This window comes from Pangasianodon hypophthalmus, chromosome 15, assembly GCF_027358585.1.
Source record: "Pangasianodon hypophthalmus isolate fPanHyp1 chromosome 15, fPanHyp1.pri, whole genome shotgun sequence".
NCBI classification, from domain to species: Eukaryota; Metazoa; Chordata; class Actinopteri; order Siluriformes; family Pangasiidae; genus Pangasianodon; species Pangasianodon hypophthalmus.
In genome coordinates, this window is record NC_069724.1 from 1,112,881 (window position 1) to 1,129,579 (window position 16,699).

The following is a 16,699-nucleotide window of genomic DNA, read 5'->3' on the forward strand; positions in this document are numbered from 1 at the left end:
GTAAATTTCAGGTTAATGAGGTGACGAAGGAAGACTCACCGAAGACGGTTCGCGCCGGCACCGACTCCCGGTTGAGCCAGAACGAGACCTGGGAAAGGATGACTGTCATGATGCAGGGTAAATACGTCTGAATGACAAAATAGCCGATTTTCCTTTTCAGATGAAAGTAAGTTGTCATCACCACATATTCTCCTGTAGAAAAAAATGAAAAGAGAGAGGAAAGGAGAGAAAAGAGGAAGGCAATGTATTATTAATGAGGCTCATGTCACATCCAGACGACGCTCACTTGCTGAAATATTCAGGACTTATTTATGAAAGTTAATACAGATGCAGTATTTTCCACAGGGAACTCAACGCCTATGAACTCGTACATCACAGCACGAGTATTTTCCGGATCTGCAGATAAATACTCGAGAAATTCCACTTCGTTACCGTACTTAAGTATTAATCTGGAAGAATTATTCTTAACTCAAGTATTACCGAAACTAAATACGGTACATGCGCTCTTCTTACTTGAGTAAATTACAAATACGTAAGTGAATATGTAAGAAATATGTAAAAGAATATGTAAGGAGTAGTTACAAAACATTTTTTTCTCTGTAATTACTCCTTATATATTCATTCTGACCTTCAAAACTCCCGTTACAAATCTCAAATGTGATGAAATTTCTGTTTTTTACCACTTTTTTCCTATTTTTTGTTTTTTTTTTTTAACAAAAAAAGTAAGATATTTTCTTATGCTGGAGTTACTGATTCATGGATGACGTGTCTCCTTAGCCTCCCAAGAAAAAATTTAATATCAGCCACTAAATATCGCTAATCAAAGCTAAAGAAGGTCAAAATAACTTTTTAAATGTAGCTACTTAAATTAGACAGAGAGTTAAGTTTTGTGCATTGTTTGTTAAATTAGCTACCTACCTAGCTAGCTTTTGTACATGAGTTTTTTAAATTAGCTAGGTGTTTTTGATTTATGCATTACTTAACTAGCTAGTTAAGTTTTGTACATTAGTTTTTTTATTATTTAGATAGTACAGTTTTGCTTATTTTTCTTTATTTTTTTTTATTTAACTAGCTCAATAAGTTTTGTACACTGGTTTTTAAAATTAGCTAGGTATACAGTTTTCTTCATTAGTTTGTTAAATGAGTTAGATAATTAAGTTTTGTACATTAGTTTTTTTTTTAATTAGTTAGATAGTACAGATTTACACTATTTTTTAAATTAACTAGCTCAATAGGTTTTGTACATTGGTTTTTAAAATTAGCTAATTTGTTAAATTAGATAGCTATTTAGGTTTTGTATATTAGTTTTTTTAAAAATTTAAGTTAAGTTTTGTACATTTGTTTGGTAATTTAGCTTGTTAGTTAGGATTTGTACATTCGTTTTTTAAAAACCAGCTAGCTAACTGAATTTTGCACACTAGTTTTTTTTTTTTTTTTTTTAACATTAGCAAGCTATTTATGTTTTGAACATTAATTTGTTAAATTAGCTAGTTTGGTTCAATTTTGATTGTTGTTCATGTGTCTTAGCATTTATTCCAGAAAGGTTTTTAAACATTAACTAACCAACAAGACAGAATCTAGGTGTGTGTGAGTTAGCAGAATATTTCCCTTGTGACTGATTGCATTCATCAGTTAAAAATATTTACTTTTTTACTCTTGAATACTTGAGTGTGTTTAAATGTAGATACTTTTTCTCAAGACCTTCACTAGGTTATTGGCTCCACACTTCTACTTTTAATCTTGTTAGAGTCTGACCCAGTACCCGAGTACCGTACACTTCAGCACAGTTTCTCTGTACTTGATCCTCCCCTTCTGATGTGTCAGGGATTTCTGGTTTAGATTTGCACCAGTTGTCTTTTCTCAAATCTTTCTGAAGCTTACAAGTGTCGCACTTACAAGTCGCGAGCCTTTAGATCATAATGCACACAGGAATGCGTGGGCTTGGATTCATCTTCGAGATGAGGTTCTTGGGAGCATACAAAGTGTGATATATGGTGTTCATTTAATTGTGCTGTGGGTAAATTTAAACAGGTATGAAAAACTCTGCTGCTCATTCATTAAAAAAACATATACACGTAATGTATTTCTGTAGAAACAAACAAGATATATATGACTGGCTTTACTTTCAATAAACTCCTTTTGAAAATGTCTTGAAAAGTTTCTCACTTTAATGATGGGATTTCGGTCCTTTGAGGTTTGAACACGATCGGAGGTAGCAATTCAGAGCTGTATCAGCTAGCGAGCGTGTCCTCATAACCCTCCTCCTTCCACACTTGAAGGCAGGAGACAATTAAATAGAGAATAACAAATGTTCCTTGTCCTTTACAAGAAACTGAGAGGGCCATTTATCTTTTCCAGCTTTGCCAAGGAAGACTGTAAAAACGGCCGTGTCCACAGGCAAGTCAATGCAAAGCGCCACCATCATCACAGCCAATTTAGACGAGTGGTTATTTTAACACATCTCAGGAGTTGCTATTTCTCTCCTTGAGCACTCGCTGATTCAGAATAAAGCCTTACTCCTGTAATGTGCTGGAGTCTTGACTGCTTTCTTGTGATCTCTAATGTTTTGTCAAAGTCACAATGCACTGAACTCGAAAAAAAAATGCAGGGAAAAGAACTAAAGAGAGTGTCAGGGAGTAGGTTTGTGTGATATAACGATTTAATTGTCTCGACACGATGTTACACTGCAACGACATCCAGTAACATTTACTCCAACTCTATTACATTATATTCCCAAACCTGCCAGCCTTTATGCTCCGCAATTTAACATCGGGCCACGCTAGTACGAGTTATCACTCAAACACATGGCAAAACAGAAGCCTTCTTTTTCTCCACGATAAAGCGGGACATGATCCAGTCAACACATGAATCTGGAATGATTCGAGTTCATTAATCACTGTGTGTTCCACTTAGCTAACATTGGACAAGTTAACATCAGTTACCTGCATTTATTAGGGATGCCACTGAAAATGGTTTTCACTTGAAAGAAAAAAGATTAAATATATTCTACAGTGACACGTCAAATCAAACACTTAACAAATAACGTAAATAATTATGATATTTATAAAGTGATGAAACATGTCTGCTTTAATCTCATGAAAGCTGAATTTTAGAAATGCTCATTTCCCTGTCTTTGTGTACAGCGATTAAAGTGTTAATCATGATTTTTTTTAACAATGTTAAGTCACGAGCAAGAGAAAATCAACATCACACAAGCCTATCTCTGAGAAATGCCACTGCCACGATTCCGAATTTAAGATTAAATGAATGAATAATCATCCACACCGGCAAGTTGGATATAATTTGTTGCCGATTCACATAAATCTCAGGATTGGTTTTAAATAGGACAGGAGTAGACACCGCCTTCCTCCCATCCAACTGCGCAGGATTTTATCTGTACGGTTCTTTTCCACTTTAGAGATTCAGAAGGTTGGGAGAATATTTTGCCTTTTACTTAAAAAATTCATGAGCAGCTCAATCTCAAGTCAGAGCATGAGCTCTTTGATAAAACCGCACTGCTCTGGGCATCGGCTGCTGTTTACGTTTTTTTTTTTTTTTTTTTTTTTTTCAGTGGACACTTTCAAAAAGGATAGAGAGAGTCTGAGGTCTGAGATCTGAGCGGCTCGGCTAACGAGAGACGCTCATCTGAAACCGTGTCAGGAAGAGTTGTTAAGCACATACATCCATCACGTTACACTCTATAAGACAAGACTGGGGAAATGTTTTTATTTGACCGGAAACCAATTTTTTAACCTTTTTTTTTTTTCTTCACACGTCCATTCTGTTGATTAGAGAAGGGAACTAAAAATACACATTTCCAGCACAAAAGCACACAGAAACACAATCAACAAGCCCTTCACTCTTCACCCAGGCTGCAGTGGCCCCAATAACTGCGGCAGAAAGCAATCGATGAGCTCAGTGCTTGCAAAGCAGGCCAGATAAATTACTTCACAAACAGACACAAATGGAATTTGTAAGCGTATGCCAGGCACACACACACACACACACACACACACACACCAAAGGGAGCGTACGGAAAGTTTATCCACGTAGGTTGTCTTGCTGTTCATAAACTGAAAAGAGAAGTTTTGAAATTGAAAATGTAAATAGGATTGCTGCACCTCTGTCACATCAATACAATTTGTGAATAAATTTAAAGATTTGTTTGCTGTTTGTTAAAGTAAAGCAGGTAAAAGATGACCTCTAACACACATGAATGTGTTTACGGGTCACAAGATATGACGGATTTACCATAGAGATGGACAGGAAGGGAATATGGGATTCCAGTCCTGATACACACCTCTAATCACAACACATTAGTCTGATTGGAAAGATGTGTTCATGTGTGATGTGAACATGAACATAGATACGAATAGTAGGTGCAGTATTCGTTTTTTTTTCTCAAGAAAGCTTCTGGTTGTGACTAGAGGTGTGAATCAGGACTGGAATTCCAGAGGACGCAATAAAAATAAATATTTTCATACTGCATACAAAGCTCACAGTTCTTCAAGATGACATTCATTTACAAATAAGAGGCACATCAGTCTTTTTTTTAATCTATTGTCAGTGTTTGATGCAGTTGAGCTCCAAAATAAAAACATATTTCTACTATATTTGTGTCCAAACTGGCCCGCAATTCATAAAAGAAATACGCTTTAATTTATAGAGCCACAGGGCGGAATATCTCTGCTGCTGTCTCCGAAACTATTCAATTAATTAATTTAAAAAATATTAACATGTATGGTTATTGTGTATGCTTTTCGTCGTTCTTAAAAGAACGTTCTTCATCCTCATTTGGAGAAAATCTTTGCGGAAAATCATACAAACAGACGTACAGACTCCATTTTGACTCACAGCAGCAATGCATCTTGGCTTCATAGTAGATCCTGATAACATTTCCAGCAAACTTTTCTCGTCTTTCTGGAAAATCTTTGCGGAAAATCATTGGTCTTTGGTCTTTCTGGAAAATGTAACAAGTAAATCTGATAAAATGCTATTTTGTTGTATTTAGTGTTGTTTTGAAAGATAGTTCCCTAGCTTACTGTGTTACATTAGTTAGAAAGCTTTCTAGAAAGTTCCACAGAGCGTCTGGTTGAGAGCGATCATGAACTCGAGTGATGTAGCTGAGGCTGAGGAACTGTAGAAGTTCAGGTGGTGAATAAAGCATCCACTTCTGGTTTAGACCACGCCCTCTTTGAGTAAAGATACAAATATTTTGAGCGTTACACTACTCTAATTTTGCAAAAGTAATTTTATGCAATTCTGTAAACATTCCTCATAGATTTTGATTTTTCAGTTACAATAGTCTCTACCTGTGCTAGAGCTGATGGTCTCTTTGCCTATGACGTGTCCCAGCAGGTCATACTGGTTGAGACGGGAGCCATCTGGAGCCACGGACACGGACTTCTCATCATCCGCAGTCCAGATGTAGACCACCTCGTTGTTGGTGTAAGCATCTGAGAGAGACAGAGGATGGTGAATATTCATTTTTTTTTACAAAAATACAGAGTATTTCAATTCAGCAGTTAGAATATTATTAAATGCTTATGTCGACCAAATGAGAAACGCAAACTAACGCACTATGTGCTGCTATTCTGTAAAATTTTTCCTGCTTCTGAACTATTCCTTTTTTTTTGCAACTGTATGTCTTACCTGAGTTTCAAGTCCTGTTTTTTTTTCAATTCCAACCAGACAAATTCAAAATAAACACAAAATAAATATCCAAACATCTACGTCCACCAACGTCTCTCTTACTGAAACACCCCAATACTAAATTCATTTTGCTTGAATCATTTCCGGTGTGTGGAATCGACTCCAAAGCTTTAGGATCGACTCGTAGCTTTCAATGCCTGGAATTAGTGAACTCTCAGTGAAATCATCGACTCTTTCTGGGATCAGCTTCAATGAGGACCAAAAGCAGGATGGAGACTTGATGACTTGACACATAACATTTATTAAAAATATACACTGATGCGCCAAAACATTATAACCACCTGAATAATATCCAGCTGGTCCTCCACGTGCCGCCAAATCAGCTCCGAGCCGCAGAGGCCTGGACTCTACAAGACCTCTGAAGGTGTGCTGTGGTATCTGGCACCAAGACATTAGCAGCAGATCTTTTAAGTCCTGTAAGTTGCGAGGTGGAATCACCATGGATCGGACTTCTTGTTCCAGCACATCACACAGATCGGATCAGATTGAGATCGGGGGAATCTGGAGGCCAGGTCAACACCTTGAACGATTCGTCAAGCCCTACACGCAGCACTGTGCGTTGTGACAAATTCCTGCTGTAACGATCATTGAAGTTTTCTGTGACTTGTCCCATAGTAGCCCTTCTGTCAGTTCGGAGAGGAAGGGATAGACTTTGTTGCCCCTGCGCATCGATGAGCCTTGGGCGCCCAACATGCTGCCGCCGGTTCGTGATTTGTCCAGACCACTCATCAGTACTCAACACTGCTGACCGCGACTCACTGCTCTGAACAAGTCGTCTGGAATAACAATGTGGCCCCTGTCAAAGTCATGTCATGTCTTCACACCTGCCCAATTTCCCCAAACATTGATTACGAGACCCAACTGTTATACAGTAAGCGATTGTATCCCAGACCTTATTATCAATAATCAACATTATTCACTTCGTCTGTGACTTGTCCTTTAGCTCATCGATATATTTGTATATTGTGTATATGAAGAAACGCTCCGCTGTTCGCTGCCCAACACAGCTTAACGCACATGGCTTCAAGACATGAGCTGTGTTTTGAAATGTGAAAATGTCTTGTAGACTAATCACTGACTCGAGCACTGATTGAATAATGATTGATTCAAGCGCAGAACACAGGCGTTGATTTTAAACTGCTGTTTCAAACAGCGGTCAGGCCAACTGTGATAGAAACCTGAGTACACATATATACGGCTTCGAGACAGCTAGGATCAAACTCACAAACTTTGTGCTCTGTACGCTACTACTGCTGTAATTAATTATATATATGATATATATAATAATTAAGAGGAATTTGGTTGTTTTCTCTGTTGTAACGTGCACCGCCATTTCCCTTCAAATTTCAGTCTAAATAAAGTGACATATTGCACCACTGTGTGCTTCATAACATGGTTCAACTAATGAAAATTGGTTGCTGACTATTATTTATAAACAATTTATCATATTTTTGTTGTCTGCTTTGATATGATTGACATAATTTTCATTCTCATCAAACCATTTACTGAGCCCGTGTGTCCTGTGGATGGGGGCGGAGTCATCCTGGAATAGACCACGCCCCCATCCGGATAAAAAAGTTTCATTGTTTGGGTTTATTTTTCAGCAATCCTTCCTTCTAAGAGGAAAAATGAACCCAAATCATGCTATCAAAATGCTCCTTTGTCACGTGTCTATATATTATACACATAAACCTATAGACATTATATCTTAATTGTCATGCAGTGCTAGTGCTAACGGTTACACAGAGCTCTCTGCTCTGAAATGCGAGCTTCATCTTCGAACATAAATCCCTCAGAAGAAATATCAATATCAGCGTCACTTGATATATAAGAAAAAGGGAACAATCAATACATTAAATTAATGTTACATTATGCTGAATCCAAGGTATGTAATAAATCAGTAACCGCGAGAGACAAAAAAAACAGATGTGGAACAGAAACCAAATTCACACACCATCCAAGGGTTTGCTAATGAAATTTTGATGGCCAGAGAGAAAAGATATTATTTTATTCAGTTGGAAAACCGTTAATCAAAAGCTCAACACATAAAATTTAATGCCGCTTCATCTATACTGAATTGTAATTGGCAATGAAGTGTATTGTTCAGGCTTCTGATACAGAGTTTGCAGCAGGCAGCGAGCACAGAGAGGTTTATTTACAGTCAGCCCAGCTTACGGGGAGGGAAAAGGGCAAAAGTGTCACCCGCTTTCAGCAACTAGAACAAGGACAACCTTAAATTTATCACTTGAATTAAACCCAGAACACCAAGAGAGAAAGAAAAGAGAAAGAAAAGGAAAAATATAAACTCCATTGTGAATATAATCAATACACACGTGACATAAAAACACTAATTTTCTAATTAAACAAAAAAAGGAAGTATTTTCTTTAGACATTCCCACCCATGCTGAGCAATGTTCAAAGCAATTCTATCCACTTTAATAGGAACACCTGTGCCCCTGCTCGTTCACGCAATTATCCAGTCAGCCAATCACGTAGCAGCAGGTGAATAACATTACGTCGTCTTTTTCAAACCTGAAAAACTGTCCAGTTTCGAGGCCCACTGTAGACACAGATTCCTGTTCTTGGCTAACAGGAGAGGAACCTGGTGTGGTTACAGCTCATCCATCTCAGGGTTGTGCTTTGAGATGCTTTTCTGCTCACCATGGTTGTAAAGAGTGGTTATTGAACCTTCTTGTCATGCCATGTTCCTCTGACCTTCCTCTGAGTGTGAGGACGACCGACCCGAGCACTCTGAGCAGTATCAGCGAGCATGGACATTACAGATGAGCACAACGTGTCGTGAACTGAGTGGACACGTATGCACTTCAGTTCTGCAAGCACCGAGCGTTTCCTTTCTCCCGAGTCAGTGTGTAATTCTCGGCATCTTGTGCAATGATGTTCAGAAGAAATAACGTCTTAAACATAAAACTTAGCCCCAGGAGTTCATCTCTAGCAGCATATGACAGCAACCAACATAAACAGAGCTGAATAAAAAGTTCCACAATGTCTTTGATTGATTAATACGATTGTTGTATTCAACTAAAGATTGTAACAGTAAATAAAATATCACTTTTCTACTTTAAAAGAGTTGATAGTGCTTTGGATCAATCAACATAGACATGTTACTTGGTTAAATCTATAACATTGACTGTACAGTTCACAGTTTTGGAAATAAAAACATCATAAACTGATGATCACTAAAGTTAGCTGGATAGATTGTTGAGAACAAAGCACACACTTTCATGGTCTTTCCCCACTTTGTAGCTCGGACAAGCCAAGCTCAAAAAATGATCAGAAGTACAGTAAGTTTCAGTATCAGCGTAGATGAGGACCAAAAATCATCACATCCTCGCCTCGCTAAATCTTACTTACCTTCAGTTTTTAACATTTTAAATAAAAGTAATTAGCATTAGTCTCCTCATGATGTCTCTTCCTTTTTGTTTCTGTTTTCCCTCTTTCTTTGGGAAATCATTTTATTTAAAGTAATTCTTTCCCTTATCAGGCCACTTATTTTGTAAAACAAAAATGAAAGGAGAACATTTCCATTACAAGTGCCCTCACACAAAATTGTTTTCTATGTCCGTAGTATTGATGGGGTAATGTGCTTCATTCAAACTAGAAATAAATCACCCGGTTCTTCTGCTTTGCTGATTTTCAAGATCCAAAGTTCAAAGTGTATTTAAAAAAAAAAAAAAAACATGTGATTGCTGAGCACAGTTTGACAGGCAGCGTAAGATAAAATGGAAGTAGGCAGTGATTAGGGAATGAGGCGAATGAGAGGGTACATGCAGGAGGGGAAGGCAAGAGGGAGCACGCTCATAATTGTCAGCCGCTAACAAAAGCGGCTAATTACTCGCTGATCGTACAGCATCGGTTGCATAAAAGAGCCGATTGTTCACCATCTTTTCAGACTGATTTCCGATGATATCCAGAAGGATCAAATGAGATGCCCCTCTGTGCTGAGCCCTTCGTAACGAGGCCCGTTGGATGGAAGGAGGAAGGTGCAGCTGAATATGCAGGAGTGGAAGCCTTTTGTTTTATCGCCTGGGGGGGGGGATGTTTTATTCATGGTGGCATGACCGCTTCGTCATGGTGATCTCCAGCGCCTGTGGCTACATTCTTAATTTAAACCTGTGTATTTCAGAAAGAAATCATCACTAAAAAAGTTACAAAAAAATAATCAGATTTACAGTCTTGAGGTTGGATGAATGCTTTAACTAGTTAACTATCATAAACTTAACTACTCAACTGACATTTGAAATGTATATTTTCAAGCTTTGAAGCTTTTCATTTGGCTGAGGATATTTTTCCAGTGCAACCAATAACTCACTCCAGCAGTTATTTACAAATATACACTCACCGTCTACTGTATTACAAACATCACACTAATACTGCGCATCACAACCCCCCTTTCATCTCACAACAGCCTGAATTCTTCGTGGCATGGATTCCACAAAGTGTTGAAAGTATTCCTTTGGTCCATGTTGACACGATTGCATCATGTAATTGCCGCAGGTTTGTGAGCTGCACATTCATCTCCTGTTCTACCACTTCTCAATGGTGCTCTATCGGATTCAGATCTGAAGACTGGAGAGGCCACTGAAATACCCTGAACTCATCATCATGTTCATGGAACCAGTTTGAGAAGACTCTGTGACATTATCTTGCAGGAAGTAGCTGTTATAAGGTGGTAAATTGCAGACATAAAGTGATGTATTTGGTCAGCAACGACACTCAGATAGACTGTGGGGTCCAAATGATGCTCAATTGGTATTTATAGGGTCTGATGTGTGTCAAGAAAACATTCCCCACATCGTTACACCACCACCAGCAGCCTGAACTGTTCACACAAGGCAGATTGGGTCCATAGTGCAAAATTCTGACCGTGCAGCAGACATCAAGATTCATCAGACCAGGTGAGGTTTATCCAATCTCCATCTGTCCAGTTTGAGTGAGTCCATGCCCTCTGTAGGCTCAAAATCCTGTTCTTGTCCAACAGGAGTGGAACCTGATGTGGTCTTGACATGTTGAGATGCTTTTCTGCTCACCGCGGTTGTAAAGAGTGGTTAGTTGAGTTACTGTAGCCTTCCTGTCAGCTCAAAGCAGTCAGGCCATTCTCCTCCGCCTACAGAACTGATGCTTTCTGAATTTTTTTTGTTTTTGGCAACATTCTGTGCAAAATCTAGAGACTTTTATGTGTGAAAATCCCAGGAGGTCAGCAGGTTCTGAGCTACTCAAACCAGCCCATCTGACACCAACAACCTCGCCACGGTCAAAGAACTGAACTGAAGCCATAAGAATTCAAGGTAGGTTGAATCTCTGTTTTTGTGAATCATGTTTTAGACAATTTTACCAAGATCTGCATCATTTACATTAGAAAACTGCAACACACCTTATTAATCCAACACACTAGATGTAGTTTAGTTTAGTTGTGATTATACCAAGGGCAAAACTGAGCACTATTCCGGCCCTCTTAGATGGCTAATAATCTTTGTAATAAGGACAATGTTTCTGAATCAGTTGTGCCATTTTAGCGCATGAAGACAGAGCAGTACGAGCAGCTGGAGGCGGTCGATTTCATCCGAGCTGCTTTATGAATACCAATCACACTGATAGAGGAAAAAAAAAACCACTTACAGCTTCCAAACTTGAGCGGGCAGGCATGAGCATCCATGGGAAAATCTTCCAGATGCATGGGGCACTCAGCGTGAATAGTTAATCTGCACGTAAAAGAGATAACGACCGTAAGACAGAATGATGACGGGTCCGCAGGTATACTCAAGTTAAATATAAAGAAATAAACGCTTTCAGTTCTGCTTCAAATGTAATCTGAGACCAAATCTGTCATGGTGATGAAATATAAAAACATCTTTGAATATATGTTTCACAGAAGAAACTTAAAAAAGGTTTTAAGGCAGAGTCCGCAGTGAGCTATTTACTATTCCTCAGTTACATTTCCACATATTGACATGTCTCTGAGAATAAAAGCAAAATGAAGGATGTTTGCAGGCAAAAAATCAAAGATCGTGCACATTTTATTTTACAATTTCATGCAAAATTTATTTAATTCTTTAGAATGTTTATTATTACTTAAAATTGCATATGAATTTCGACTTTTTTCCCATAAATATCACTAAGAAAAGTAATTTTAAATAAAATATAACAGTAACTTGACATGTTATAGAGTTTAGAACTGTTGCATGATGCAGCTGAAAGAAAAAACAAAAAACAAAAAAGCTAAGGTGTTTAATTTAATGCTCCTAAAGGTACCAGAGACACGCTGCACTGTCTACAGATGAAAAAGAAATCAAGATAATATTCCTTATGATAATGATTTGATTTACGTCTCATATATTTTTCAAAACTTTCTTAAGTCGACTGCATGAAAGGGTTAATTATTTATTAAGCCCTTCAATTTGTAAAAAGTTTCAAGATCATTTTAAGGAACTACACACACCCTGGAACCCGAAAGCAAAAGAGTGAGAAACAACTCAAGTGTGTGAACTTCAGAAGTGTACTGCAAATTTAAACACTGTCATGTTTTATTTTGCTTAAATCATGTGTATCTGGGGCAGCTTGCAGCTCCGCATCTTAACACAGAGAGACTGAAATCATCTGATAAGTTCAGCACATTTTCTAACAAAAGTACAAAAAAAAAATTTGTGAAATGTGCATGTAACAGCTCTTCATTGTGTTCTTCTGACAATTTAAGGGCAGTCAAAAGGTAAAATGTAATCCAGACGAAAACTAGAGGGTGGAAAGTGTAAGAGTGTAAGTGCAAGAGTGAATGACTCAGCTATTCTTCTCTTCAGCAGCACATCATACACTTTACACCAGGCAAGCTAACACTTCAATGCTGCAGTGTTGTTGATAAGGTGAAACTAGCTATAAATAGCTCCTCTGAGTTGCTAATTAGCAAGTGGAACAGCTTTATTCTCAGAGGTGAATCAAAGTCATATCACTGCTTTATGACTGGAGGGTAACAGTAGCTTGTTTCTCATCTCCTAACTGTTAAGTGTTTGAAAGTGAAAAACAATAAGTGCTGGGTTTTTTTTTTTGGACACTTTTGATATGCCCCAAAATCCTGATGACATCATCGCTATTTTCCTGATGCTGCAGATAATATACAGCTCTGGAAATGATAGATTGAGTGTGTAAGTACAAAATATGAATGCTTAAAGATGAGGTCTACCCTGTAGTGACTTTTTACATGTTGGTTTATACACGAGAATAAAGCAGAGGTTTTTTTTAAAAGTGGTACACTGCTCAGCGTCTGTATGTGTGCAAATACAGCATATGCTAGGGATGGAATCAAATACGAAGACATTATTCGGATTAAACCGACAATGTATTCAAATCTACGTACGAACAAGAGGAGCACGTGGCGTGTAATGTGAACAGTTCAGCGACGTGACGTTCTTGGTCTGAGAGTGATCACAGAGGCGCCAATATTTTCAAGCATGCTTGATTTTCTCGTTGATGAATCATGTAATCTGAACTCCTCTACGACTCACAGCAAGAACAGCGCTGAGAAACAGCCAATAACAATCCGAGACGACATCAATTCTACTCCTGTCCTGCGCAGCAGATCCCTGAATCCAGTTTATCATCCGTCTATTAGTGTGGGAGAATGAGGACACATCGTAAACACAACTGCAACAATAAAAACAAACACAACACGATTCCTATCATATAAAAATAGCCACGTTTCTTTTCACCATGCCTCCTGTTCTCTTTACAGAACAGACAATCCTTGCATCTCACCAGTCAATATTTAGTCCACAGTGTTCTCTTATTCCTCTAGTTTATGTTTCATTAAAACTAGACATGATCCAGAGCTCTCACGTTAAGTTTCACGAGAAAGAGCGATTTGTGGATCATGTTCTCTTCGTCAGGGATCTCTCCAGGTGAAAGACTGTGTAGTCCGTGAGAGATCGTGTAGTGTGCACACCACTATATCCACCAATCACAAGTGATTAAGTCGTGTCATGTGAGCGGGTTAACGATTCTGAGCTTCGGAAAAGCATGTAGACTCCACTAGTCGTTATTGTAACAGTTTTATTGGTTTGAAACCTGGCACATTAATAATTTTATAACGGCTTCGATTGTAGCTCAGCCAATCAGATTTTAAAATGGAAACTATTATTGGATTGGGTATTTAGTTGTTTCTAAAAAAATTAAAGAATATTTCAGTTTTCACTTTTATTATTTGCACTTATATTTCTAGACTTATATTACATCACGTTTATTTTTACCTCCACTTTACCTCCACTGTTAAATTGTCTTTTTTTTTTTTGCTCCAGTGGTAACATTCTTAACAAATATTTTGATTTTTACTTTATTACCAGTATGTCTCTAACTAGCTTTTTTTCCTACATTTATTTATTGCTATCTTCACTATTTTGTATTGTCTTGAGCAACTGGCACAAGAATTTCCTTCATGGATTGATAATTTCATCTTAACTCATTTTATTTTACCTTGTTGTACACACTTTAACACTTGCATGCATAAACACTATCTCTAACCAAATTAACCCAACTTATCACAACCGAAATCATACACAAGTTGATCTACTATAACTTCTTCAAATTCTTCCAATAAACGATATCCCTCCAGTCCTATTAGTTCGACTCTAGCGATAGTGAACAGCAGTGCTGCGGCTTCCGAGCTTTTCAGGAATGAGTTGTCTCTCATTTGTTACTTCGGACCAGATGTGAAGCCTCAGCTGCCTGAAATCAAGAGTAAAGCCATGTGTTCATCCTACACCTCCATCTAACTGGCCCCCTGGGACAGTGGAGTGGGCTATAAAACTGCTCTGGCTGGCAGAAATCTTGCCAAGCTGGATAGTGCGGGTAAAAATATATCAGACTCTGTCCAGTGCTAGAGGTTTGTGCTGAACATGCTGGGATGATAGCAGCATCGTAAAGCTACACGATTCTCAGTGGTTGAGTGTTTGACAGTTTGGTACATGTGATATAACAGTTGTGAAGTTCTACCGATATGCTGGGAAGCACAAAAAACTTTCGTGGCACTAATGACTTCATAACCATGGGGTAACTTCTCTGTGCCATATGACAGCTTGTGCTACTTCTCAGGGTGGATCTACCAAGCAGAACGGTATTACAACTACAGTTTACAACACAGATAAATTCAGGAAGGAAGACTTCTCTCCCAAAAAAAAAATATATATATATATATAGCTTCAAATTGATATATTCCAGGCTTGTTTTCAATATATGCTCTAGTACATACAGAGCATCTATACTTCCTCCTTCATTCCTATCTCTCTTCTCACTTCTTCCACTGCAAGTTCCTAGCTTCTTTAAGTGCTTAATTAGATAAAGCTTGGTGTCTCCTGGGTAATATTCAGACATAATGTCTATGATGTTCAGGGCCTGGCAAATGAACTGCGGTGCACTTCTGCCTTGTTGACATTAATTAATGAGTATCAACCAGGTTCCTGAAACTTCTTCACACTACGCTGATCCAAAGGCAGTCACGCTAACGGGTTTCTCTTGGAAACACCAACACTCTGCAAAGCCCAAGTCAATCCACGAGCATGTTTGTTAACACCAGCGGTCGACTCCTCCAAATGTCCTCTTCATCAAGGATGACCTCCTTGAGCTCGGCTCTGTTAGAGTGCCCTTGACGTGTATGAAAGAATTCTGGAAACTGTCCAATGCAGCGGCGTTCTTCATACTTATTATTGTTTTGAACTTGGAGGATGATCAATGAGAGGAGCTGAGAGTCAGTATTCCCACTGCGCCATGCCGCTGTGCTGAAATGATCACTGTTCCAAGAAATGCTTTACTGAACACACTACATATCAGCACACATGAGACTGTCGTTCAGGAGATGGATGACAGAGAACGGATAACAGTTCACAATTCATTAGACTTACATCGAAAGCAAAAAAACATGGATATGGTTGAAAGAGTATTAAAATTGGTTAAAGTTTAAGTGCTTGTCTGGTTGGATGTTTAGTCAAAAGGAAGCTCTCTTTCACTACAAAGATTATCACATCATTCATCCTTTCTAAAAATGTTTTTATAAAGAAATCACACATGTACCTATTTTGGCATTTCACCTCCTGTTGCAAAGAATCTCACAAGTTTTATATGTAACTGAAGCCAGATGAAAAAAAATCATACATTTTATACCTTTAAGAGAATTCTGAATGTTAAAAAAGTGTGTGAAAATAAAACTATACACAATACTTAACTCTTTTATAACCTTTAAAACATCAATATTCTTTAGATGTTTTTTATTACTTAAAAGTGCATGTCAAATGATTTAATTTAGTGTAGCACTGTGATACAGCTGATTTTGGTGGGAAAAAAAAATTAATAAAAACAAGTAATTTCAGAAAAGTTAAAGCATTCTTTGGAGTCCTAAAAAATATTTTTTTATTTAATTTGGGTATTTTTTGTGGAAAGTCTGTTATAATATACAGACCAGAGATACTACACACTGAAAATGGAAAATAATCTACAGAGCAACAGAATAATCATTGATGTTAAATTACCTTAATGGTCTCAAGTGATTTGGAGGTGATTTACATCTTATATTTTCTTAAAAACAGCCTTAAGCTGACTGTCCATAAGTGTAGACAATGTATATGTGATGTTTAATCTATTAGAAACTGCACGAGATTCATTAGGGGTGTGCATCTCCCTCTTTCTGAAAATACGATATGAAAATGATGCGGTTAAACAAGTATCGATTCGATGCACTGCAAGTCGCCACTGATCCACTTCAGTTCTGTTAAATTTCACCTGCACTATTGTGTCCAGGATTTAACTCCATAATGAACAACAATTTCAAAACATTTCTTCACTGTCTTGATTCTGCCTGACAATTACTACTAAATTAATTCTCTTCCCAAATCACTCCGTGTTCCAGCGTAGCTATTGTTTCTGAATCCAACATTTTCTGTAGTGTTATAAAAGTGCATGTCCTCACAATTAAAGTAACTGATTTCTTTTA

The 16,699-nt window shown here is 37.9% G+C and overlaps 1 protein-coding gene across 2 annotated transcripts in view; it reads right to left on the reverse strand.

Annotated features, from left to right (window-relative positions):
* LOC113541817 (gamma-aminobutyric acid receptor subunit alpha-3) overlaps positions 1 to 16,699 on the reverse strand; it is a 108,835-nt gene that overhangs the window by 24,516 nt on the left and 67,620 nt on the right. For both annotated transcript variants that reach the window (XM_026939013.3, XM_026939011.3), the window contains 3 exons: positions 11,350 to 11,432; positions 5,313 to 5,456; positions 40 to 192 (listed from right to left, as the gene is read on the reverse strand). In XM_026939013.3, coding sequence (XP_026794814.1) covers positions 40 to 192; positions 5,313 to 5,456; positions 11,350 to 11,432 — 380 coding nt within the window. The remainder of the gene's footprint in view (positions 1 to 39; positions 193 to 5,312; positions 5,457 to 11,349; positions 11,433 to 16,699) is intronic.